This window comes from Monodelphis domestica, chromosome 4 (genome assembly GCF_027887165.1).
Source record: "Monodelphis domestica isolate mMonDom1 chromosome 4, mMonDom1.pri, whole genome shotgun sequence".
Taxonomy (NCBI): domain Eukaryota; kingdom Metazoa; phylum Chordata; class Mammalia; order Didelphimorphia; family Didelphidae; genus Monodelphis; species Monodelphis domestica.
The window spans coordinates 435,238,065-435,262,120 of NC_077230.1; the positions used below are offsets into that span (position 1 = coordinate 435,238,065).

The 24,056-nt window shown below is 45.0% G+C and overlaps 2 protein-coding genes across 12 annotated transcripts in view; one reads left to right on the forward strand and one right to left on the reverse strand.

Moving 5' to 3' along the window:
- Nucleotides 1-6,708: 6,708 nt before the first annotated feature.
- LOC100619597 (zinc finger protein 260-like) lies at nt 6,709-23,750 on the reverse strand. 11 transcript variants are annotated; one of them, XM_056825758.1, is made up of 7 exons: nt 22,015-23,750; nt 17,769-17,885; nt 15,175-15,250; nt 14,606-14,694; nt 13,583-13,709; nt 12,461-12,556; nt 6,709-9,618 (listed from the first exon to the last, which is right to left on the reverse strand). In XM_056825758.1, the coding sequence occupies exons 4-7, from the start codon at nt 14,636-14,638 to the stop codon at nt 7,739-7,741; spliced, it is 2,136 nt and encodes a 711-aa protein (XP_056681736.1). In that variant the 5' UTR covers nt 14,639-14,694; nt 15,175-15,250; nt 17,769-17,885; nt 22,015-23,750; the 3' UTR covers nt 6,709-7,738. The 11 variants fall into 11 exon arrangements, with proteins under 11 accessions (XP_056681736.1, XP_056681731.1, XP_056681734.1 ...); XM_056825753.1 differs by having other exon boundaries at nt 14,606-14,760; XM_056825756.1 differs by having other exon boundaries at nt 14,606-14,760; nt 15,175-15,288.
- Nucleotides 22,928-24,056, forward strand: part of LOC100022670 (zinc finger protein 850-like) — a 39,583-nt gene continuing 38,454 nt past the window's right edge. Inside the window, exons 1-3 of the mRNA XM_056826250.1 lie at nt 22,928-23,007; nt 23,388-23,603; nt 23,692-23,917. Coding sequence (XP_056682228.1) covers nt 22,928-23,007; nt 23,388-23,603; nt 23,692-23,917 — 522 coding nt within the window. The remainder of the gene's footprint in view (nt 23,008-23,387; nt 23,604-23,691; nt 23,918-24,056) is intronic.

The following is a 24,056-nucleotide window of genomic DNA, read 5'->3' on the forward strand; positions in this document are numbered from 1 at the left end:
CATTTATTATGACAAAGAGAAAGACTTTTATGGAGGGTAAAATGCCAAGCATCTCATCATTCTTGGAGAATGTTACTTTCCCACAAACTGTTCTTTATGAAATGACTTCACACAGGAACGTTGCCATAGTTCCTTTACAAACATAAGCAAATTGAGAAAGAGTGATGGCTAACCTGTCCTATGTAATTTGTGGGAAGGAAGGTTTGGTTCTAACAGTCATGATATTACAAAGACTTTTTTGATCTTCAGAATGAGGAAAAACCCAAGATTTTGATGATGATCATAATGGGGGAGGAATCTTTTCTTCTCTGAGTTACAGCTTAGAGGACAGCTCAGCTTTGTACATGACCTTTGCCCAATAGAGTAGTGTGAGATCTGGACCTTGCCAAAAGTCCCAGGCAAGCATGACTGCTTTCCTCAGTGGGCTGGTTCTGTCCTGAGCTCCTCCATACTCTTGAAAGGTTTGGAGCCCTGGTACAAGCCCACAGTGAGACCCCAAGTCCCACTATAAGGTAGCCTATACCTTACAGTGCACTAGACTTATGTAAGCCAAAAGCAAGTCATGAGGTAGACTGAATCAGCATGAGGGACTGCTGACAGCTCTCAAGCCTCGAGTTGAAAGGAGGCCCCAAAACTGATTAGAAGGAAGATTTCTGATGACCTTTGCTGGCATTGACTGCAGGATTCTGTTGCTCCTTCAAGATTCTGGGTCACAGTCTCAGAGAAAGGGAGAACATTAGAGGAAGCAGGGTACCAGGTTGGAGTTCCAGAATGAAAAAGAGTAGTGGTTGTGGTCAATTATAGACTAGATCATAGACCAGATCACTGACCACACCTTTCCTTAGATCATACCACCCTGAAAAAAAACTGAAACTTGTGGATACCCAGAAATAGCTCTAATGGTAACAGCAAGAAAAGCATGAAGTTTAGGAGAGTGATGCCCCCCAGCCCCAGAAATAGAGCCTAATTTTAATTTTTTAAAAAAGTAAAGAAAAAAAATCTGAAAAAAATGAAGAAACTTGTTTTTAAAAACCTTAGCAGAGAAAATTATGGAGACAAGGAAGCACAAGGCACAAATTCAGAAGACAATGAGGTCAAAGCGGCTACAAGGAGGAAAATGGGAATTGGTTCCAGGCTCTGAAAGAGCTCAGAAAGAATGGTAAGGGTCAAATAAGAGAGGCTGAGGGAAATGAGGGAAAGAAATGAAAGGAATGGTAGAAAAAGTCAACAGTTTGATGAAGAGGCACCAAAAAAAATACCTTAAAAACAGAATAGGCCAAATGGTGATAGAGGCACAAAAAATCCACTGAAGAATTCCCTAAAAAGCAAATTTGGTCAAATGAAAAGAGGTTCAAAAATCCAATGAAGATAAGAACTTTGTAAAGAGTAGAATTGGATAAAGAAAAGGGGGGGTACAAAAGCTAACTGAAGAAAATAACGCCTTAAAAATTAGAATTGGACAAGTGGAAGCTAAATAGCAGCAGGATATTCTTAAATAGTTTATAAGAGAAATAAGAGTCATAAAAGAACTTATGGACTAAACACCAGAAATAATTGATAAAATGGGGGCCGGGAGGGAAGGAGGAACAGGATCCCCTGTGCCAAGTCTCACCAAAGGTACGAGAGGGAAACTGATTGGGAATGCAAATAAACAGATGTGAAGGCCCATCTAAATTATCGAAGCAATTATAAGGAAGTCCAATCTACATCCAGGTAGAACAAATTGATTCTAACAACCCTAACAACATTACATACCTGAAAGCTTAGACTACTGAAACTTGCCATTAGTGAATAAATTCTATGAGACTGTAACTGATGTTCAAGTCTGAGTCTAGGAAAACTACAAAGGGACTCCTAACAAGCCACTGATCAGTACTGATGAACCAGATGATCACAGATGTCAACAGCCCCTATGAGGGTGATAAATGTCAGAATGAAAGCTGGGGAGCTGAATCAGGAGAATTGAAAGGGTAACTGACTATTCAGCAAAGTTCTAAAGTATGCCTCTTCTGACTTAGTCTGAAGACATGAGAATATCCTTATTTAGCTGACTCCAACTTATTTATCCCTATGACTCTTGTAGAGTGGAAATCAGATTAGTAGATCACATTCCCCTTTTTATCTGGCCTCTATCCCTTCATTTTCTTTGGCAAGGCAACTCTCTTTAGTCACGGCAGATGGTGGATAACTGTAATATTGTTGCCCCTGACATACAGGCTTGCAGGTTATAAGCTACTGCCACTAGATCTTGAATACGTATCAGGGACTTGTTAGAATGTTTATATTTTTTCCTCTTATTTCTGGGAAAGGAGATTTATATGCTTGGGTGACTCATTTAATGAATTCCTAAATGAGTAACCTAGCCATATATCTATAATGTCTATTGTTATTATAAATGAATATTCACCACATTGGAATATTAGTATCTCATCCTCCTGAAGCGGGATTGCAACATTATCCTAAAGGGCCACAGACTAAGATCTTTTTAAAGCAATTTAAGGGAAAGATATTACCAATCATCTGGACCAGAAAAGCAGAGCTCCTGGAAAAGATGCTGTTAAGGACCATCATGATTCCAGAGAGACAAAAAGATACCAATAGAGGATGTCCCCAGAAATCAGATACTACATCATGAGGCAATGAGCCTTTAAATATAATAACCTGAGGAATGGGGGGCCAGGAGGCGGTAGGGGTGAATTTGAGCCCTCTATCTACTTCTGTTCTTCCTATGCTCCATTATTTTATCTTGATTGTAAAATCCTTGTGCCAAAAAAAGGGGAATGCCCCCCAATGGCTCCTTGTAAATAAGTCTATAAATCATTTTTAATGTTAAAAAACACCTAAAATGTAATTCTACACATTTTTATGAAATGTATAACTTCTGTGGGCCCCTATGCACTCTGGTGAGACAATTCTGAAATGTATAGATATTATATGTGGAATGATTCATTGTGGAGTTTAATATGTCTCCCAAAGAATCAGAGGTGGGGATTTGTGAATTTAACATAAATCTGTAGCCCTCTTTCTTTTTAAAAGGAAAGTTTTAAAATTCCACTTCAGTCTGGCTTACCTGTATAAGGAAGATGCCTCTGGCTCCCTGGCACTCTAGAAAATGTTTGCTTCTTGTCCCACATGACTCCTAGCAGCAGGAAGACTGGCCAAGACTTCGTCAAGTCTGTCCAACCAGGGAGACCCAGAAAAAGTGACCTCACCAGTGTTTTAAGTTATGGATCAAGAAAGTTTGGGGCCTCTTTGCTAGGAAGCGTCTCTGGGCTTTCCAGAAGGGGCAGGCCATGTGTGAATCTTAAAATTTCTCAGACTTGGGAATGTTAAAAATTCTCAGACTCTACCTTAGAACATTTGGTTAAGACGATTCCCCATTTTAAACAATGAAGGTACTTGATCAGGAATGTGAGAACTCTAACATTACTCTACCCATACTAAAGCATATTTTAGGGGAAGATAAAGTTGTGAACTCCTTACTGAACACTGAAAAGTACTTAACCCATACTTTAGTGAGGCAAAAGCCCTTAAGCTAAGTCTATTTTTAGATCTAATACAAAAAGGTGCTAAGTACCTATGAAGGTCAAATTAATCACTAAAAGGTCAAGCAACTTGCATACTTGCAAGGAACAAGCTTAACAAAAGAGGTGTGAAGTTTTAGTCTACCCAGAGAAGTTGAGAACTAAAGAAGATGTGAATTAAGAATGGTCAGTTCTGTGAAAACGTCTACTGTGATTGGTAGATGTGAAAACTTAGGGGAGGTGACATAGGAGAAAATTCTCTTTAAAAGGAGGTCAGAAAGGCCTCTGAGGGTCAGCTTGCCAAACCTGGATTGGAGGGCTCAGTGGCTGAACTTAGTTGAGCTGAGGAGCTGAACTGGTGGGTCTCTCTGAACACTAGAATCTTGCTTGGGACAAATCTTGTAGTGAGTGGATTAAAGAGTGACTGATCTCTCTCTTAAGGCTTAAGCCTAGGCTGGCCTAGCCCTTTTCTCATTATTTCCTCTTACTCTATCTCCCTTTCATTAATTCCTTAATTTGTATTAATTAAAATCTCTATAAAATCCAGCTGACTTGGGTATATTTAATATTTGGGAACAACCACTCTTTTAATTGTAACACATGGTCCTTTTCCTAGCAAACAGGGACATGCAATGAATAGCAAACTCATGTTAGCTAGACAATTGTTCTAGCTAATCTAGACAATCAGTTCATGTGCCTTTTCTCTCTCCAACCCTCCTTCAGTATTTAATAAATTAATATACAGTCTCCAGATAATTTTAATCTTAACAAAATCGTGTAGGCAAGAAGTCTTTAAGAAGAAACTAGGAATTATAGTTCTCTAAGGAGAATATGATGTCACAATTACTTCATGAAAGAAAATGTCAACAATGTGCCAAAATAACAAATTTCTGGGATACAGGCACAGCAGCACTTAGAGGTAAATTTCTATCTCTAAAAGCTTACTGTGAATTTTAAAAACTATTCCACCCTAATCAGCCCATTCTTTAGAAGATCTTATTTAGTTATTTCCTGATCAATAACAATAGATACTTGGAATAACAGAATCAGGTCTTGGAAACTCTACATTCTCCACCCTTCTTAGTTTAACAAGATTAGGAAGGTCTGCATCAAACTCAAGATTTAATTATCTGAGAAAATTACTTTCAACAGACATGTGCTAAAAAAGGACAGACCTCTGGGCTGTCCTAAGTCAAGCTTGAGCCACCATTGGCACATATGAAACACAGGAAGTAAGGTAGAAAACAGCCTCTGGAGTTCTCGTGACTTCCTGTGAAGAGGGCTAGGCCAGTTTGATCCTGGAGCTTGAGCTTGGAGGAGCCCTGCAGACAGCTTTCCTTCAGATCCGTCACATGAATGATAAGGACTAACTCCCTTCTCTGCCTTGGCTCTCCAAGGCCTTAAACTCCTGCTTTGGCTCAGCGTGAGCCAGAGCAGTTTTGAGTTAAACTCCTTTCCTTCTCTCCCTCTCTCTCTCCCTCCCTCCAATATTTTCTTCCTCCTGTTGTAATAAATCACCATAAAATTTCCAGCTGAGTTTGAGTGTTTCATTAGGATTTTATAAATAAAATCCTTGGCAACCAAATATAAGTATTACATTCAGTCTCAACCATAATTTTAACCCTTACATTACATTAATAAAACTGAAAAGGAATAGATCAATAAATTGGGCAATTTCAGAAACTAGAAAAAGAACATATAAAATCCTCAAAAAAATACTGAACTAATCAATAAAACAATCTGGTTTTATGAAAAAAGAAAACTATTTTATTAACACTAGTTAATATGATTTTTTAAAGAAAGAAAACCAAATTACCAGTATCAAAAACTAAAAGGGTGAATAAACAACCAATGAAGATGAAATTCAAGCATTAGGAGCTATTTTTCCCAATTATATGCCAATAAATCTGACAATCTAAGTGAACTGGATGAATATTTACGAAAACATGAATTGCCCAGGTTAACAGAAGAAGAAAAAGAATTCTTAAATAATCCTGTCTTAGAAAGAAGAAGTTGAACAAACCATAAATGAGATCCCTAAGAAAAGAATACCCAGGACTACATGAATTCCCAAGTGAATTATGCAAAACATTAAAAAAATTGCAATACTGTATAAACTATTTTAGGAAAGTAGGCAAAACAGGAGTTCTGTCAAATTCCTTATATGATACAATTGTTGTTTTAATACCTAAACCAGGAAGAACACAAACAGAAAAGAAAAACTAAAGACTGTTTCAGATTATAGAGTGGTTGCCATAAACTGTGACTGCGAAAATATGGGTTTCAAGACTGTGAATTGCCCAAACTGTAAAGATAATTTTTAGTGTCTTGATTTTATATCAAAAATAAGTGGTCGCCATGGGAAAAATATGAAATACCCAAGTCAGCTGGGTTTTATGGAGATTTTAATTAATATAAATGAAGGAATTAAAGAAAGGGGGAGAGAGAGGCAGAGGAAATAGTAGGAAAGAGCCTAGGCCATTGGCCTAGGCCTGAGCTTTAAGAGAGACTAGTCAGTCCTTAATCACTCACCACAAGATTTTTTCCCAGGCAAAACTCTAGTGTTCAGAGAGACCATCCAGTTCAGCTCCTGAGCTCAACTAAGTTCAGCCACCGAGAGACCTCCAATTTAGCTTCCTAAGCTGAACCAGTCCAGAGGCCTCTGACCTCCTTTTAAAGAGAATTTTCTCCTATGTCACCTCCCCTAAATTTTCACATCTACCAATCACACGTTTTCCAAAGGATTGACCATTCTTAATTCACATCTTGTTATCACCTTAATTCACATCTCTTTGCTAAGCTTGCCCTTTTAGTGATTAATTTGACCTTCATAGATACTTAGCACCCTTTTGTATTAGATCTAAAAATAGACCTAGCTTATGGGCTTTTGCCTCACTATAAGTATGGGTTAAGTACTTTTTCATTGTTCAGGAAAGAGTTTACAACTTTATCTTCCCCTAAAGTATGCCTAAGTATGGGTGGAGTAATTTTAAAGTTCCCAATACATTCCTGATCAAGTACCTCCATTGTTTAAATGGCAATAGCCTTAACCAAATGTTTTACGGTAGAGTTTGAGCAATTTTAAGATTCACAAGACCAATTTCCCTAATGAATAGAGATGTAAAAATTTTTAACAAAATACTAGCATTACATATTATAACAATGAACCACCTGGCAATACAAATCAAACCATGAAAAATTATTTTATTGAACTGGAAGAAAATAACATTCATCTTGAAGAACAAAAACATCAAGACCATCAATGGAGGGAAAAGTGAAGGAAAATGACAGCAATGCAAGATTTCAAAGTATTATTTCAAAACAGTGATCTTGAAAACAACAAAGTCCTCTCTGGTGATTGCCAAAATTTTTATAGGAGGATTTTTGTGTCAGCAAACAACAGGAAACAAAATGTGTACAAATGAACTGGGTAATGGCTGAAGAAGTTACAATATTTGAATGCCATGAAATATTGAAATGTAATAATAAACATTAGGATTCAGAGAAAAATTCATTACATTTAGAGAGTTTTATGCACTGTAGGAAATTTAGGATGTCTAATGAAGTCTGTGCTGCAGCAAGAGACCTTCCCTTGTTATAGATAATTAACTTTTATCATGCCCAAGATTTCTCCAACATACAGTCAAGAAGGTGAATCCCTTCCCACAGTCATCACTTTTATATGCTTTCATTTCAGTATGAATGTTATTGTCTATTGATCAGCCCTTCTTTGAACACATTCCTAAGGCTTGTCTCCATTCTGATTCCTCTAATATTAAAAAAAAAAATGATCCTCTGACTGAAAACCTTCACACAGTGAATTCATAAGAATGAATTTTCTCATACTGAATAAGTTAAGAACTCTATTTGAATGCCTTATTCATGAAAGTGATAAAATTTCTATCTAATATGAACTGATGGATGGGAAATAAGAGAGGAGTGCTATCTGAAGGCTTTGCCAAGTTGATTAGATTCCTACAGTTTCTTTCTATAGTAAGAATTTTCTTCTATTAAATTAGTTAAGAGTAACAACTAAAGGCTCTGCCTCATTCAAAATACTCATGGTTTCTCTCCATTGTGGAATTGTCTTATGTGCAGCAGGCCCAGTGGAGCTTTATAAGAAAGCCTTTCCACACTGATTACATTCAAAAGGTTTCTCTCCAGTGTAGATTCTCTGATGTGCAACAAAATTAGCCCTACGTAGTTTTTCCATATTAATTACATTGAGAAAGTTTCTCTCCGGTGTGCAGTCGTTGATGTCTAAAAAGACTGGAGCTAATTCTGAAAGTCTTTCCACAATGATTACATTCAAAAGGTTTCTCTCCAGTGTGGATGCTTTGATGTCTAACAAGACTGGAACTGTATTTGAACGTCTTTCCACACTGATTACATTCATAAGATTTATCTCCATTGTGGATTCTCTGATGTGCAGCAAGATTGCCCTTCCCTGTGAAAGCCTTTCCACACTGGTCACATTCATAAGGCTTCTCTCCTGTGTGGATTTTCTCATGCGTGGCAAAACTGGTCCTCTGTGTGAAAGCCTTTCCGCACTGTTTACATTCAAAAGGTTTCTCCTCACTGTGGATTCTCTGATGTGCAGCAAGACGGGAATTCCGTGTGAAAGCCTTTCCACATTGATTACATACAAAAGGTTTCTTCCCAGTGTGGATTCTCTGATGTACAGAAAGACTAGAGCTCTTTGTGAAAGTCTTACCACACTGATTACACTTATAAGGTTTCTCTCCAGTATGGATTCTCTGATGGGCAGCAAGATGAGAGCTCTCTTTGAAAGCCTTTCCACATTGACTACATTCATAAGGTTTCTCTCCAGTGTGGATTCTCTGATGGGCACCAAGATGAGAGCTCTCTCTGAAAGCCTTTCCACATTGACTACATTGAAAAGGTTTCTCTCCAGTGTGGATTCTCTGATGTACTGCAAGACTAGAGCTCTGTGTGAAAGCCTTTCCACATTGATTACATTCATAAAGTTTTTCCCCAGTGTGGATTCTCTGATGTGAAGCAAGACTAGAGCTCTTTGTGAAAGCCTTTCCACATTGATTACATTCATATGGTTTCTCACCAGTATGAATTTTCTCATGATCAGTAAGACTGGACCTGTATCTAAAAGCCTTTCCACATTTATTACATTCATATGGTTTTACTCCACTATGTTTTCTCTGATGTACAGCAAGATTGGAGCTCTTTGTGAAAGCCTTTCCACAACTATTGCATTCATAAGGTTTCTCTCCAGTGTGGATTCTCTGATGAACTGCAAGACTAGAGCTCTTTGTGAAAGCCTTTCCACACTGATTACATTCATAAAGTTTCTCTCCAGCGTGGATTCTCTGATGTTTAGCAAGATCGGCTCTCTCTGTGAAAGCCTTTCCACACTGACTACATTGAAACAGTTTCTCGCCAGTGTGGATTTTCTGATGCCCAATAAGGAGTGATCTATAGTAGAAGGCCTTTCCACATTCATTACATTTATAAGGCTTCTCTCCAGTATGAATCTTCTGGTGTCTAACAAGATCTAAATTCCAACCAAAAGCCTCCCCACACTGATTACATGAATATGTTTTCATTCCAGTATGAAATCTAGGATGGTAAGGAAGAGATGAGTGATGGGATACTATTGTTTCACATTCCTTATATTCATAAGGCTCCTTTCTAATGTGAATTTTCTGATGAGTAATGATCTTACAATTCTGACTGAAGGTTTTCCCATCTTTATTGCTTACATAATGCATTTCTCCAGGATAACTTTTTTGATGTCTGACGAGTTCTGAATTCCAGTTGAAGGCCATTTCCCCTAGATTACCTTGACACATTTGCATTTCAGGAGGCTTCTCATGAAAACAATAATTCCCTGAGGCCCTTTTCTTGGAGTGATTTAGGACTAAATATTCTCTAAATCTCTTTCCAATTTTATCAGATTCATAGTGACTACTTGGATTATCATCAACCTTGGTAGTAGAGTCACAGATTTCTCTCAAATTGAAATCACAGGGATTAAGATCCATGGATGTTTGCTGGCCAGATTGTTCCACAAAAATGTTCAGCTTTGCAGTCATCTCATTCACTTCAAATCTAGTCTCTGCATTTGAAGAAAACAATCATACATATGCATATAAATATATATTATCTCCTGTGTAATTAGAATCTGTTCCCTTGGACTCCAATTCCCAGCATCCCACTTTCCTTCTCCCATTACATGCTGATGTAGGGAGGATATAAGTTTTGTGTAGTCCCACTTCTCTTGCTCTTCCTCTGATTGGCAGCTGCTGATGCGGGCTTTTTAAGCAAGCAAGAGCATTTACTCACATGGTCTTATTTTTGTTAGATAATTAGGTTTTTATACTTCTATCTCCTTTTTATTCTCTTTCTATTTCAAGTGATTATTAATAAACTTTTAAAAATATAATGCTTGGAATTTTGGACATTAATTTAAATCTTACATTTATGGCAACCAGAAGTCTGGAGTTATAGGACCCTAGCTCTGCTCTAAATTGTAAAGCAGTTTTTTTGTTTTGTTTTTTAAAAACCTTACCTTCCATCTTGGAATTAATAATGAATATTAACTCCAAGGTAGAAGAGTGGCAAGGTCTAGGCAATGGGGGTTAAGTGACTTACCCAGGGTCATACAGTTGAGAAGTGTCTGAGGCCAGATTTGAACCTGGGACTTCCTGTCTCTAGGCCTGGCTCTCAATCTATTGAGCTACCCAGCTGCCCTCTGTAGAGCAGTTTTTAAAGACATATTAGTTTTAAAAGCCTCTGCTGGGGGCAGCTGGATAGCTCAGTGGATTGAGAGCCAGGCCTAGAAATGGAAGGTCCTAGGTTCAAATCTAGCCTCAGGTACTTCCCATTTGTGTGACCCTGGGCAAATCACTTGACCCCCATTGCCTAGCCCTTACCACTCTTCTGCCTTGGAGCCAATACACAGTATTGACTCCAAGACAGAAGGTAAGGGTTTAAAAAAAAAAAAGCCTCAGCTACTGCTCCTCTCCTGCCTGCCACTACACCACTACATTCCCCACTGCTGATTGCCCACCTGAGAGTCGTTTAGAAGCAGAAGGGAGAAGGGATCACAAGCCTGCTGCCATGAAGATACCTGCTGAAATCTCACACTACACCAAAAGATCTAGAATGAACTTTCGGATGTAGTGAAATTGAATTGTGGGGGATTGAACACATTTATTTGGAATGTAAACTCTTATGCCAAAGGGGACTGTCTCCTTAATGGCTTTTTGTCAATGCACCTAGCAATCACTGGCTTTGTTCTCTTTCTCTTTTATTTCCCTCTTATTCCCAAATTATTATCAAAATATTCCTTAGAAAGTGCAATATTGTATGTACCTCTAGTTGAAGATCTTTAGAGATATAAGTTGATTTGTGTACTGCTTCCATGGTGAAACTAGGCATGTAAAACATGCTTGTTTCCCACAAGAATCACAGGGGGGATTGTGTAATTAGAATCTGTTCCCTTAGATTCCAATTCCCAGCATCCCACTTTCCTTCTCCCATTACAGCTGATATAGGGAGGATATAAATTTTGTGTAGTCCTGCCTCTCTCACTCTTCCTCTGATTGGAAACTGCAGGCTTTTTGAGCAGGCAAGAGAATTTACTCACATGGTCTTATTTTTGTTAGATAATTAGGTTTTTTTTTTTTAAACCCTTACCTTCCATCTTGGCAGAAGAGTGGTAAGGGCTAGGCAATGGGGGTCAAGTGACTTGCCCAGGGTCACACAGCTAGGAAGTGGCTGAGGCCGGATTTGAACCTAGGACCTCCTGTCTCTAGGCCTGGTTCTCAATCCACTGAGCTACCCAGCTGCCCCCGATAATTAGGTTTTTATACTTCTATCTCCTTTTTATTCTCTTCCTACTTGAAGTGATTATTAATAAACTTTAAAAATATGATACTTGGAGTTTTGGACATTAATTTAAATCTTACATTCCTCTGATGGCAGAAAGTAAACCAATTTATATTCTCCAGGCATAAAGAAGAGTTTTCAAACTTCAACAGGCTGACTCAATTTCTGGAAATGCCATTTGGTCCCACGATTTTAGAAAGAGTTCACATTCAATCACACTGGATCCACACAACATATCTGTGACAAAAGCAGACCCAGCATTCTTCTTATCCTTCACAACTCAGGCCATGAGCTCAAGATGGCTGAGTAACGTGACCAGCTTCTCTGAACTCAAAGCTTATGACTGAGGGTGCTCTGTCCAAGCTAGTACTCAGAATTTCTCCACTGCATTTTCTATCTTTCCTGACACACAGAAGTTGTTTAAAAATGTTAATTCACTTGAATAATGTCTAGGAAAGGGTTCATATGATAGCCTCAGCACTTTTTGGATGCTTTCAGAGTCCAGTGCTCCTATGGGTTTTGAAAAAAAAGACTGTATGCTGGGAAACTACATAGCCCAGAATTCCCTGCACCTGCCAGGGTTCCTTCCCCCTACTTCCCAGAGTGGGATTGGTTTATAAATGGACCAACCCTATGCTAGGGAGGGAACTTTGAATTGGCTTTGATCTGGTTGAGCTGTGGAGTGGAGGAGGAAGAGCAGGAGCTTGCTGGAGAAGATACCTTTTCATTTATTAATAAAGACCTTTCTTTTTCCTACTTGCTCTGCTTTCTTTATTTTTATTTCTTACACTCCAAAGATTCCAACAATGACTTCTTATAGGATCATAACTGTATCACTAGAAGGGAACTGAAAGGTCATGTAGTCTGGCCCCCCCCTCTCTTATTATATATAAGGAAACTGAGACTCATAGGTTCAGTTCCCTGTCCAGGATCCCACTACTGAAAAGTGTCTAAAAACAAATTCCAATTCATGTCTGCCTGACCCCAAGTCTAGCACTCCCTTCACTGAGACACAGAGAAGTTTCATTGGATAAGAGCCCTTATACAGCTGCTTTCATCTCACTCACCTGAAAAGGAGCTCCTTGGACTTTTTTGCTCTAGCAGCCATGGTGCTTCCCTTTGCTGAAGGTTGGAGATCAAATGTGCTCTAGGAACTGAAAACCCTGGGCATGAGGAAGAAGGAAGAGATGAGGAAAGAGAGAAATAGAAAATGTAGTCCTTTAGAGAAAGAGTACAAGTGAGCAAAGACCACAGGGTGGTTCCCAGGAAGCTTTAAGGATGATTTTCATAGTATTAACTGCTGGGATCTTTGGAGGGAGGAGACCAAACAGCCAATATTGAGTCAGAAAATTCTATCTTTATTTACCTCTGTCATAAAAGGAAGGGCACATTCCAGTTTCCATTATCTAGAAATTAGAGGGAGTTGGTAGTAGAGGGGTAAGAAGTTTGAACCTTTAATGAAAACTACAGATTCAAAGCAACCTCAAACACAGCCTCGTGGCTATGTACCTCTGGGACAGGTTATTTAATCTATTTGGTTCAGTTCCCTCAACTATGAAATGGGGGATAATAATAAAAATTCACAGCTTGCATGGATCAAATGATAATAATTATAAAGTCCTTTACCCAGCTGGGGACATAGAGCAGGCATATATGGATGCTTATTCCCTTCCCTTCCTTTCCTATCATCTGGGCTGGATATGAGGGAAGAATGAAAGAAAAATAAGGATAAACTTGCTAGACTAAATGGGATTAGGGGCAGTGAGCTACCAGTTTATGCTACTTAACAAAGAAGACCTTTCAAAAGGCTGGACCCCAGGGGAAGACACTGCCTTGGTAGGTAGAGGATTCCCTTCAATGCCTGTCGCCTGGGTATCAACAGAGATTTTGCAGTCAAAACTCATGCCCATTTAGAAGCTAGACTTGATGACCTCTGAGATTAGTGCCAAGTCTGATCTGTGACACTGGTTTGGGCTTTGACCAGAAGCTACCTAAAATGGGAAAAGGAAAACTCCAGGAGCAACAAAGGAAGTCCCATTCAAAGACCTTTCATAGGAAACCAGGCAGCTGGACCTGTGGAGAGACAAGGACTTTTGCCTTTGAAGAATTGATAAATGCTCAAATGCTGCAAAGTGGGGAGGGAACCAAGACATTCCTTTGAGGGCAGATCCAGAGGAAATGGTCCTTACCCAGGGAAATCAGATTCTGCACATTCTCCAGCATCACCTCCCTGTACAGCTCTTTCTGAGAATGATCCAAGAGGCGCCACTCCTCCCGGGTGAAGTCCACAGCCACATCCTTGAAGGTCATCCGCTCCTAAACCAGCAAAAGTCACCCGACTTTGAACTGAGACTTCAGATTTCATCTCATTCAACGTCATGAACTTACAGAAAGAAACTAAAGTACACGAGAAATTTGCCCCAAATTCCTAGACTTTAAGAGGGCCAAAGGCAACACTTGTAGCCACAGTCATTCAGAGCCCACTGTGATATTGAGAAGAGCGTGTTGTATATTAAATCAGAGTCATGCTGGAATGATAAGAGCTGGAGAACTGTCTTACTCTGAAAGGCTTCGCCCAATGGAATCAGGAAGAAGTTACATGCTCTCTGAGTGAGATATGAGATTGTGTGGAGGAAAAATAGAGAAGATGATCTGAAATTCTTCCTCATCACAAGTGTCATAAGTGATATGTTAAAAAAAAAAAATTCTGAGCAACTAAGTGGCACAGAGTATAAAGTGTCAGACCTGGAGTCAAGAAGACTCAACTTCATGAGTTCAAATCCTCCCTCAGACCCTTCCTAGCTGAGTGACCTTGAGCAAGTCATTTCACCCTCTTGGCCTCAGTTTCCTCATCTGTAAAATGAGCTAGAGAAGGAAATGGCCAACCACTACAACATCTTTGCCAAGAAAATTCCAAACAGAATAAGGAAGAATCTGACACAATTGAAATGACTGAACAAGAAAAATCTATGAAGAGTTTTTGAGAAGCTGGTAATTACTGTGTATTCTGGGAGGAAAACCATGGCCAGTGATTACTGAGGAAAGAGCAAGGAAAAAGAAATTCCCCAGTGAAAGTCCTCCAAGGCTGAAATGAAACGTCATGTCGACAAAAGCATAAAGAGGATTCCTGAGAAACAGGACTCATCATCTGTGCTTAACTGAGCATTCATATCGGCTGATGCTGGTCATGCCTGTGGATGGACTTCACTCACCTGGGGTTGGGCTCTCTGGGGGCCAGAGGCCATTCTCTCCAGCTCCAGGCCCCCTCCTTGGGCCAGGCCTCGGTCTTCTGCAGGCTGAGCTGGGGGAGGACAAGGATCCCCAAAGTGAGGAGCTTTTTCTCTTCTCTTCCTGGGCAGGAGGCTGGCTGCAGGGATTTAGGGAGGGAGACAAATGCCAATGACAAAGCCCTGGCCTGGCCCTCAAGGGAGAGATTCCAGCTAGGTAGGGTCAAGCTACAGAAAAGCTGGAAAACAAAAACTCCTTTCCACTCACCTTTCTCACCTTCTCTACAGTCTCAGTGCCATCCTGCATCCTCCCAGAGAGCCCCAGGAGGCAGAGGGGCCTTAGGGATCCTCAGTGACCCCGACTCAGCTCTCTCCCAACAAATACTACAGGGGACACACTAAGGCTAGGGAACAGCAACCCAACAGTAAATCTGCAGAGAGCACCCCAAGAATCCTGGGATATAATCGGGAGATGGGACAAGGAGCAGGGCTGGGGGCAGCTCCAGGAATCAGGTCTGGGAGGGAAGCCCTAAGCACACCTGGAGGACACTCACCAAGAGATAAGCCAGAGAAGATGGAGCCCAATGAAGAGGGCAGTCAGCAGAAACAGGGTTCAGAACTTCTTTGGACCTGCAATTGCAGAGCAGACTTCCAGAAGGCGGAGAGACCTTGGCTCCAGGGGAAGAAAGCAGAGAGATCTCAGCTTCTGCGGCTCCTGCTCTGAACCAGTCTGTAACAGGTGGGCCCTTCAAAGCTCCACTAAAATTCCCTCTTCTGCAAAAAGCCTTGGTCCACCTTCTTGGTTTGATTTCCTACCACTTACCTTGGACGTACTTCGTTCATAGGAAACAGGGAAACGTTTGTTGAGTGCTTTCCCAGCACAAGCGCTTTACAAATCTCCTCTCATCTCTTCTGAACTCTGCCAAGCAGGCCCCACAACCACCATTTTACAGTAGAGAAAACCGTGACAAACTCTCTGGGAAGTATCTGAGGCCTGATCTGAATTTCAGTTTTGGGGATCCCAGCCCAGCATTCTACCCACTCTACCTCCTGCCTTCTGATTCCGTAGGGAGGTGTGCAGGTGGGTAAGTATTTGCAAACTGTCTCCTGTTTTCTTTTCCATTTTCTGCAACCCACGCCCTTACCAGCTGCTTGGGCCACACCAGATGCTCAATCAAAGCCCATGGACTTCTTGACTTGACTTAACCCACTGGAAGATGAGCTCCTTGGGGGCACGGGCCATTCCCCTTGGCTCTGTACCCCTAGCACTTCACACAGAGCCTGACATTTCTTCAATGCTTAATAAATGCTTGTTGAATTAACAGAGTAAGCTGCCAGGTCCAGTGGATTTGAACCATTCTCTGATTTTCTGCATTCTAAGGGACAGTATCAACTGTATTAAAGAAGGGGCTCCATTCTGAATCAAGGTTGGGAACTGTTGAGGCTGAGGCCTTCAAGACTGGCTCCAATTCCCACACCTAATGTTCCAGGTGAAATTTTCTAATTTTCCTGATTCACTTCATTACTTTCTTTCAATAACATTTCCCAAACCGATAAGATTTGATGACCGTCCCAAGGCACCTGGAAAGTCCCAAAGAACTTCTCAGGGATGGAGAATTTCCAAGGTCTTTTGTACTTTTCCTAAAATGAAAGTCAATATTCTTTTTAAGGCAAAACATACCTAATTGCATACATGGGTTTTTGAACATTTTAACAAATTCTCTAACAGTTTAATTCATCATTTCATGGCATCTAGTTGAGAGGAATTCATTTCCCAAAGACATAATTGGATCAGCCTCTAGGAATCTGTTTTCAGTTTAACAGAATTTCTTATACAGTGGCTTCCCAAAAATCAAAGGAAAAGAAAATTTAGAAGCATAATAGTAGCAATAATGTCAAGAATATTACAAACTGGAAACAAATCTTGAGATTTAACAAAATGGATTTAAATAAAAGCTATTGCCAATCAAGTAACATGAATTCTTTTAAACACATTTCTGAATGATCCAATATATAAAATCCCTTTATCCATTTATCAAATCGATACTCTAGACCGATTATATTCCCATACCAGCATGGAGTAATTCTGATCCAGATGATTTTAGTTGTTACCTTTATAATTTTAAACATATTACCTCAATGCCAAATTGTAATTGTATTTTGCATTAAGGTATGATCGACCTCTAGAGGGTCAAACATCATTTGAGACTTTAATGAGGCCACATCATCATTTAGTTTAGGGCAAACTCAGTCCCATCAAAACCGGGTAAGTCACAAGTGGACTCATCCACTCTCCCAAGGGCTATCTGCTGCCAGGACCTTCAGTTAAAGGGCCCACTGATTCAGATTTGTCTACTCCCAAAGAAGTGGTCCCTGATGGCACCTTCACAGCAAGCCAGATTTCCAGATCTCCTCCAGAGGCCAAGCTCTCCTGATGGGGGAAGAGTTCTCAACCAGCCCAATGGACAGCCTCTCTCTCTCTCTCTCTCCCCCTCCCTCCTCTCTCTCTCTCTCTCTCTCTCTCTCTCTCTCTCTCTCTCTCTCTCTCTCTCTCTCTCTCTCTCTCTCTCTCTCCCTCCCTCCCTCTCCCTCCCTCCTCCCTCTCTCACTCTCTGTCTCTCCGTCTCTCTCTCTGTCTCTCCGTCTCTCTGTCTCTCTCTCCCCCTCTCTCTCTGTCTCTCCATCTCTCTGTCTCTCTCCCCCTCTCTCTCCTTCTCTTTCTCTCTCCCTCTCTCTCCCTCTCTCCCTCTCTCTCTCCCTCTCTCTGTCTCTCTCTCCTCCTCCTCCTCTCACTTTCTCTCTCTCTCTCTCCTCCTCTCTCTCTCTCTCTCTCTCTCTCTCTCTCTCTCTCTCTCTCTCTCTCTCCTCCTCTCTCTCTCTCTCTGTCTCTCTCTCTCCATCTTTTTTTAAAACTCTTACCTTCTGTCTTAGAATCAATAGGGTTAAGTGAGCTACCCCAGGTGACATTGCTAGGAAAAATCTGAGGCCAGATCAAGACCCCTTCTTTCCTGTCTATCAATAAAGAGGGCCCCCTCCTTCTCACTGGTGTCATTGGCTTTACTGAGGTGGCCAGTCTGACCCACTTTGTAGCAGTTATATTCCTCACTGTAAATAAACTGATTTTACTCAATTACATACCTCAATTTACCTCAATTTCAAATGTGATACCAGCATTCTTCTTTGGAAGACGAGTTCCAGAAGCACAGAAAATGTCTTTCCTTTCCCTTTGGGTTCCCTGGATGTTTGTACCTTCCTAAGCACTGGGCTAGAAACAAGGGAGGAATTCATAAATGATTTCCACTAAGAAAATGAAATGCAAACCCTACTCCACACTCCCTACCACCTGGCTGATTCCTCATTCCCATCTCTCTCAACCCTCCTACCCCAAACTTTCCATCTAACTCCACCCAGCCCTTCCACTGGGCCTCCTGGAATGCCAGTTCCATAGACAACGAGCTCCCCTTAATCTTGATTCCCCCCAATCCAGCATCTATGAACTCTTACTGAAAGCGGCCTTTACTCTGTTGACACAGTCTCCCTGGCCACCGGTTCCTACACCTCCCCTCACTCTCCTCAGCCCACTGCTCCAGAAAGGGGAGTTGGGCTACTCCTCCCTCCCCAAGGACACTCCCAGGTTCTTTCCCTTCCTCTATCACTCAGCAATAACACAGCATGTGTGTAGCAAATGGCATTCTGCCTTTGGGTCCAAAGAGAAAAGACTAGTTGGGCACCACCCTGAAAATGTCCACAGCACAACTGAAAGGACCACACTGAATTCTCAGCTTAGAAGATAACAGTACCCGGAGGGCCTATGGGATGGGCTCCAAACTGGCAAACCCAGAAGAGCAGGAACTTGGCGTGGGATCCACAAAATGAAAAGGCTAAAACCACAAAAGCATATCAGAAGACAAGACAGAAAGGCAGGGGAACAGGGACTCCTAGTGCCGTGGACAGAGCATGCTCAGATGCTTATCTCCTTCCTGTTCCTCCTCACTGGAGCCATGTCTCCTGACCTAGGATCATGCAGTCTCTCCTGCCTTTGGTGGCTGAACAGCAGGAGAGGACTGGCTAAGAGGAGAGCCTCCACTTGTTCCCCCCTCACTCTTCTCACCTCTCCACCATCTGGCTTCTAAACTCCTTCTTCAAAGCTGCACTCTCCAAAGATACCAATGAGCCACCATTTGATAAAAACACTGTTCTCTGTTCCAACATCCTCCTTCTGGAGCTTTCTGCAGCCTTGGACCCTGCCAACCCACCTCCTCTCCCTGACACTCTCTACCGTGTACTTTCCCAGTGACATCATTCTTTCTTGATTCTCTTCCTCTCTTCCTAACTGACATCTCATTTCCATGGCTGAATCTTCATCCAGGTCCGTCCTGATGCCCGAGTCTCTTCCAGGGCTCTGTCCTGGGTCTTCTGGCCCTTCATGAAGTCAGAGGAGTGCCCAGAACAGAGTCTTGGCGTCACCTGGTCAGCAGTGACCTACATGAAGAGCCAGCAAAGGAGCCTGGGACAGAGAAGTCAGAGAGGCAGGAGGAGAACCACAAGAACCACAAGAGAGCACAAAGAACCGGAGAGCAGAGAACACAGAGAGGCAGGAGGAGAACCACAAGAGAGCACAAAGAACCGGAGAGAAGAGAACACAGAGAGGAAGAGGAGAACCACAAGAGAGCACAAAGAACTGAAGAGCAGGGAACACAGAGAGGAAGAGGAGGACAGGCAGCATCAAAGGCTCCAGAGCCCTCCGGAGGGATGAGACTGAGCAAAGGCCATTCGGTTGGGGGATTCCAGGATCACTGCTAAGTCTGGAGACAGTTTCAGGTGACTGATGAGGCTGGAAGCAGCCTGTAGAGTTCAGAAGGGAGTGAGAGGCAGGGGGGAATGGGAGTCCCACATGATACGTGTCCTTCTCAGAGACTTTGCCTACAAAATGGAGGAGAGCTGAAAGGATGCCAGCTAGTGAGGACACGCACAGGTCACCGGAGTGTTTTCTGAGGAAGAAGGAAAGAAGGAAATTCTTGTATACAGCAGAACCAAGCTATGAGCTGGGAAGGAAGGAGAGGCTGAAGATTAGGGACAACCAGGGGATGAGATGGGGCTGGAGAAGGCAGGATGGAGGGAGTACAGACTGTGCCTGGCCAGGGGAGAGTGACTCCTTCCTGGGAGACAGGGCTAAAGGAGTGGGTGTTTGCAGAAGCCTCTGAGGGTCGTGACATGAGGAGGAAGAGACAAGAGGGAACTCGAGTTGGGTCTGAGAAGAGGGAGAGAGCAGTTCCTTCCCTGAAAAGCTGTGAGGAACATGTGCTGGGCAGTTCTGGGCAGGGGAGACAATGTTTACAGGAGATGCTGTGGAAGGTGGGAGAGGGAAGCACCACTTCCTGCCTTCCTTCAGTGCCAGCCCAGTTGAGATTGGGTAACCTAAAGGTGTGGGCCTCCGGTCATTGCACCTTTGTGATGGGAAGCAGTACCATGTGCTGCAGAAGAGTCTGAGCCAAGATGGTAGAGGGGGAAGGGAATCCAAGGGTCAGGGTGGGCAAGGTGTGACTGGTGATGGACAACTGAGCAAAGAACTAGAGAACAGATGATAACAAGAGTTGAAATCACTGACCAAGAGGTCAAGAGAGGAAAAGGATGACCAGGAAATGTAATGAGAGGTTGGAGATAACCAAGAAATTATAAAGATTGAATGAAAGGAATATGGAGTCCGTGAAGACTGAAGGCAACAATCGGTCATAGCCAGTCCAGGGGTAGGAACATCTTTCTGGGCAACTTAAGAGGAAGAGGTCAGTGGGGATGAGCCATCACTCATTCTAACCCAACTCCTGGGGTCATTTTCCAGAGACACCGTGGCCTGACAAGGGTACTTCCTTTTTCAACTTCCTTTTGTGTCCACTGACATACAAGAGTTCGCTTGGTGAGCTAGCACAGTGCAACAGGAAGTCTACTGGGCTTAGGCTCCCAAGTCCTGAGTTCCAATCCTGTCTGTGCCACTTATCATCTCAGTTGGGTTGGGCTTGGCTTGGGACAAGCTTGGCTAATTCAACATCCCTTCACTAAGGTTTCATTGCTTTCTTAACACAGTGGGCTAGCAAGAGTGGGTTCAAGATCACAGGACCTTTATCTAATGCCTGAAAAGGGAATCTGGCTGGAATTTGGCTTCAGGCAAATGTTAGACAATGAGACCCTGGGCCAGTCACTTAAGCTCTCCTTCCCAAGGTTCTGGTGAGTGCAAGCTTGGCACACCTTGAAGGGCCACACGAATGGCACCAGGAGTACTTCCTTTCCTCTTAATTAAGGAACACAGAATGGGGACTGAGGAAAACAGGGCCAGAAAGAGGAGGGGCTGCTCAGGGTCAGGAAGAACGGGGCGCCGAGGCAGTGACAGACCCCAGGGGCTAAGCAAGGAGGGTAGGGTTGGGGTGACCCCCTGTCCCCCTCCCAGACATGTCCTCTGCTCTCCCCAACCCGAGGGTCCTCCCAGCACACACACCCCTTACACCTTGTTCCCTCGCCCTCCCCCTCCCTTGGAGTCCTTCTTCGCTGATCCCCAGGCCCCTCCCACGCCCCCCCATCCTCTGGGGCCCACCCCTTCCCTCTGCCGGGTCACCCCAGTTCCAGGGCCTTGAGGGGGCTGGATGACTTTTCCAATAAGAGCCAGCACTGTGCTAAGGGCTCCACAATCATGCTCTCACTGAGGCTGGAGCTGCTGTTTCCCATTTTACAGATGAGGAAGCTGGAGCGACCAGGGCGAAGTGACTAGGATCCTGAGCCTCCCCTGGGGGAGAGGGCAGGAAAGGGGCTCCCCCAAAGAGAGGAGGGATCCCCGCAAAGGACAGCCCTGCCCCTCGGGCTGCAGCCGCTGGGGGCCTGCCCCAGCCCCTGAGGGCAGCCAGAGGAGGAAAGGGAGGAGGGACTGGAATCCTCCCCCTCCCCCACCCAGCCCCCAAAGCTCACACCCGGCAGCCTGGGAACCAGCGAAGAGCCTGCGGAGCTCAGCGCCAAGTGTCAGCCCTGCACCCCACCCCACCCCCAGGAGCACCTCTATCGGACACGGCCCCTCCCCCATCACACTCCGGTACAAACACACTCAGGCCACTCGCGAGAGTTCCCGCCCCGCCCTCCGTCACACACGTTTGCATTCACGCGCACACGCCCTGGCGCCGGACCCTCCCTCTCTTGCACACGCACGCACACGCAACACTACGCTCTGTCACATTTGCACGCACACTCACGCTCACTAACGCCGTCTACGTGTGTCTCCCAGCCCAAGCAAGGGGAGGGAGTAGAAAGGAAGGAAGACCCACCCCACCATCCCCCGCTGCACTGGGAGTTGAGGCCGCGCCTGCGCACTGGCTCTCTCTGTGCCACCCTCCCCTCCCGCCCAATCCACTCACCAGCAGAAACAGGAACAAAGAATGGAACCAAAGGCTAGGTTCCCTCCGCTAAACTGCGCCTGCGCAGCTGAGATTCCCACTATGCCCCGGGGTTTTCACAGGATGGGCCGAGGTGTCCTTGACGTCATGGTGCAGGCATTCTGGGAAATGGAGTCCTGCAGCTTCATGCCCCTCCCCTGGGATTAGCGCTCTGCTGGGGGTGGGCGCTAATGTCTCCCAGACCCGAGAGCTGCTTTTGCACCCACCCCACTTCAGTTTCCGGCCCTGCTCCTCTTCCTCGTTAGACTGGAAGCTCTCCGGGAGAATCCTCTGAACTGCTGCTCTTGGAGCCCCAGCCTGCTGGGCATGGCCAGGCACACAGCTGGTGCCTAATAAATTGATCCTCCATTCCGGAGGCCTGAGGAGGGGGTGCTAGAATTCCCCCCTTCTGACGGAGAAGGAAACTGAGGCACAGGGCAACAGCTGACCGTCCAGGACCCAGGCCCAGGACCCCCTCCCACAGCTTCCCCTCCTCCAGGGATCTCTCTGAACATCCTGCTGCTCCTTCTACTACTTTTGGGGTATCCTGGGGCTCCCCCAAGGAGGGGCCAACCCTATCCCCAGAGGAGGAATCGGGTGATTCGGGGCTGCCCTCCTGGGCCTGGAACCCTCAAGATCTGGTCTCAAGCTTGGCCTCAGCCACGGCCCTGCTGGGGGAGCCAGCTTCCCAGTCTTTACCTCAGTTTCCCCCATAGTAAGATCTAGACAATAAGAGCCTGAGCCGGGGGCTGTGGGGAAGCTGGTCCAGAGAGGATGGGGGGGGGGGGGGGAAGAGCTGCTTCCTCCCGGTCTCCTTCAGCACCGCCCCAGCCCAGAGGCCCAAAGACCCTCCAGAGGGAGGCCACAGAAGGCAGCAGCAGCCCCTGAGCCCAGGATGGGAGCCCTGATGGACAGAGGACAGTCTGGGGGTGTCTGTGTGTCTGTCTGCGGGGCTGCTGGGCTCCGGCTGTTCAGGCCCGTCTGATCCGCCCCCCCCCCAAAGGCCCCCCTTCCTTGGGGGCTTTCTGGGCAGAGGCTGGGCCGCTTTGCCATGTCCTTCTGCAGCGCATTTGACAGGGGAGGAAACCGAGGCAAGCAGGCTAAAGTGACCTGTCCAGGGTCCCACAGCTAGGAAGTGTCTGAGGCCACACTGGAACCGGGCGCTCCATCCACGGAGCCGGGCAGCTGCCCCCACCTTCTTTTTATCCCTGGGAGTACGAGGTCGGTAGGGAGGAGCAGCGTGCTCTGGCGCCCCCTGGCGGCCCAGGGGGGAGGGCCAGGGTTGTGTGGCACGGCGGGTAAAGGCGAGGGAGAGGTGAGAGGAAAAAGCGGCAGGTCTCGGGACTCCTGCTTAGCTCCATCCGAGACTACGGCAGGGCCTTCAGTTCGGCCAGCAGCTGCTGGTCCCGGTCCCGGTCCCGGATCCCCGCCTCGCCCCAAAGCTCCTGGGGGCTCCCCAGCTGCGGGACCTCCCGGGATGCCCCGGAACTCCGGACGGACGCTGGGGGCTGGGCCTCCCCGGCGCTGTCATTGGCTCCCGGCTGCCGGGCCTCCGCGGGTCCCCGGGGAAAGTGACGGAGGGGCAGTTCGGAGTCGGGGCCCCGAGGCTCTCCCTGGCCCCACCCCGTCCCAGAGCGGGGGAGGGCCCTGAGGCCAAAGAGAGGGACCGCGAGAGGGCGGAAGCCGCCTTCCTCTTCCGACCAACTTCGCTGCCCTGCTGTTGGGTGGAGTCTCAGGGCCGGGCCGGGCATCTACCCTCCGGCCTGTCCCCGTGTCGTCCCCGTCGGTCAGTGCCCAAGTGAGGAAGAGCAGCCACAGGCTCCCCCCGGACCGGAGCCCGGAGCCAGAGAAGATGGCCCCGGGGACCCAGAGCCCCGCCTCCCAGGTGAGAGCACCCCCCAGGGACCCTGAGCCCCCCAAGGGCTCCGGCTGGGCTGAGGAGGCTCCATCCCCTGAGACGGGGTGTCTCCCCGCTTCTGCCTCAGGGCAAGCGCGGCCTCCCGGGGCGCTGAATCCCCCCCCTC

Excerpts from the sequence above, each read along its gene's own strand:
- LOC100619597 (XM_056825758.1), bottom strand. The coding sequence starts at position 14,638 with ATGGCCTCTGGCCCCCAGAGAGCCCAACCCCAG. Across the intron at positions 12,557-13,582 it reads GCAGAATCTGATTTCCCTGG|GGTTTTCAGTTCCTAGAGCA; the intron begins GTAAGGACCATT and ends CCTCATGCCCAG. Across the intron at positions 9,619-12,460 it reads TCCAAGGAGCTCCTTTTCAG|AGACTAGATTTGAAGTGAAT; the intron begins GTGAGTGAGATG and ends CTTCAAATGCAG.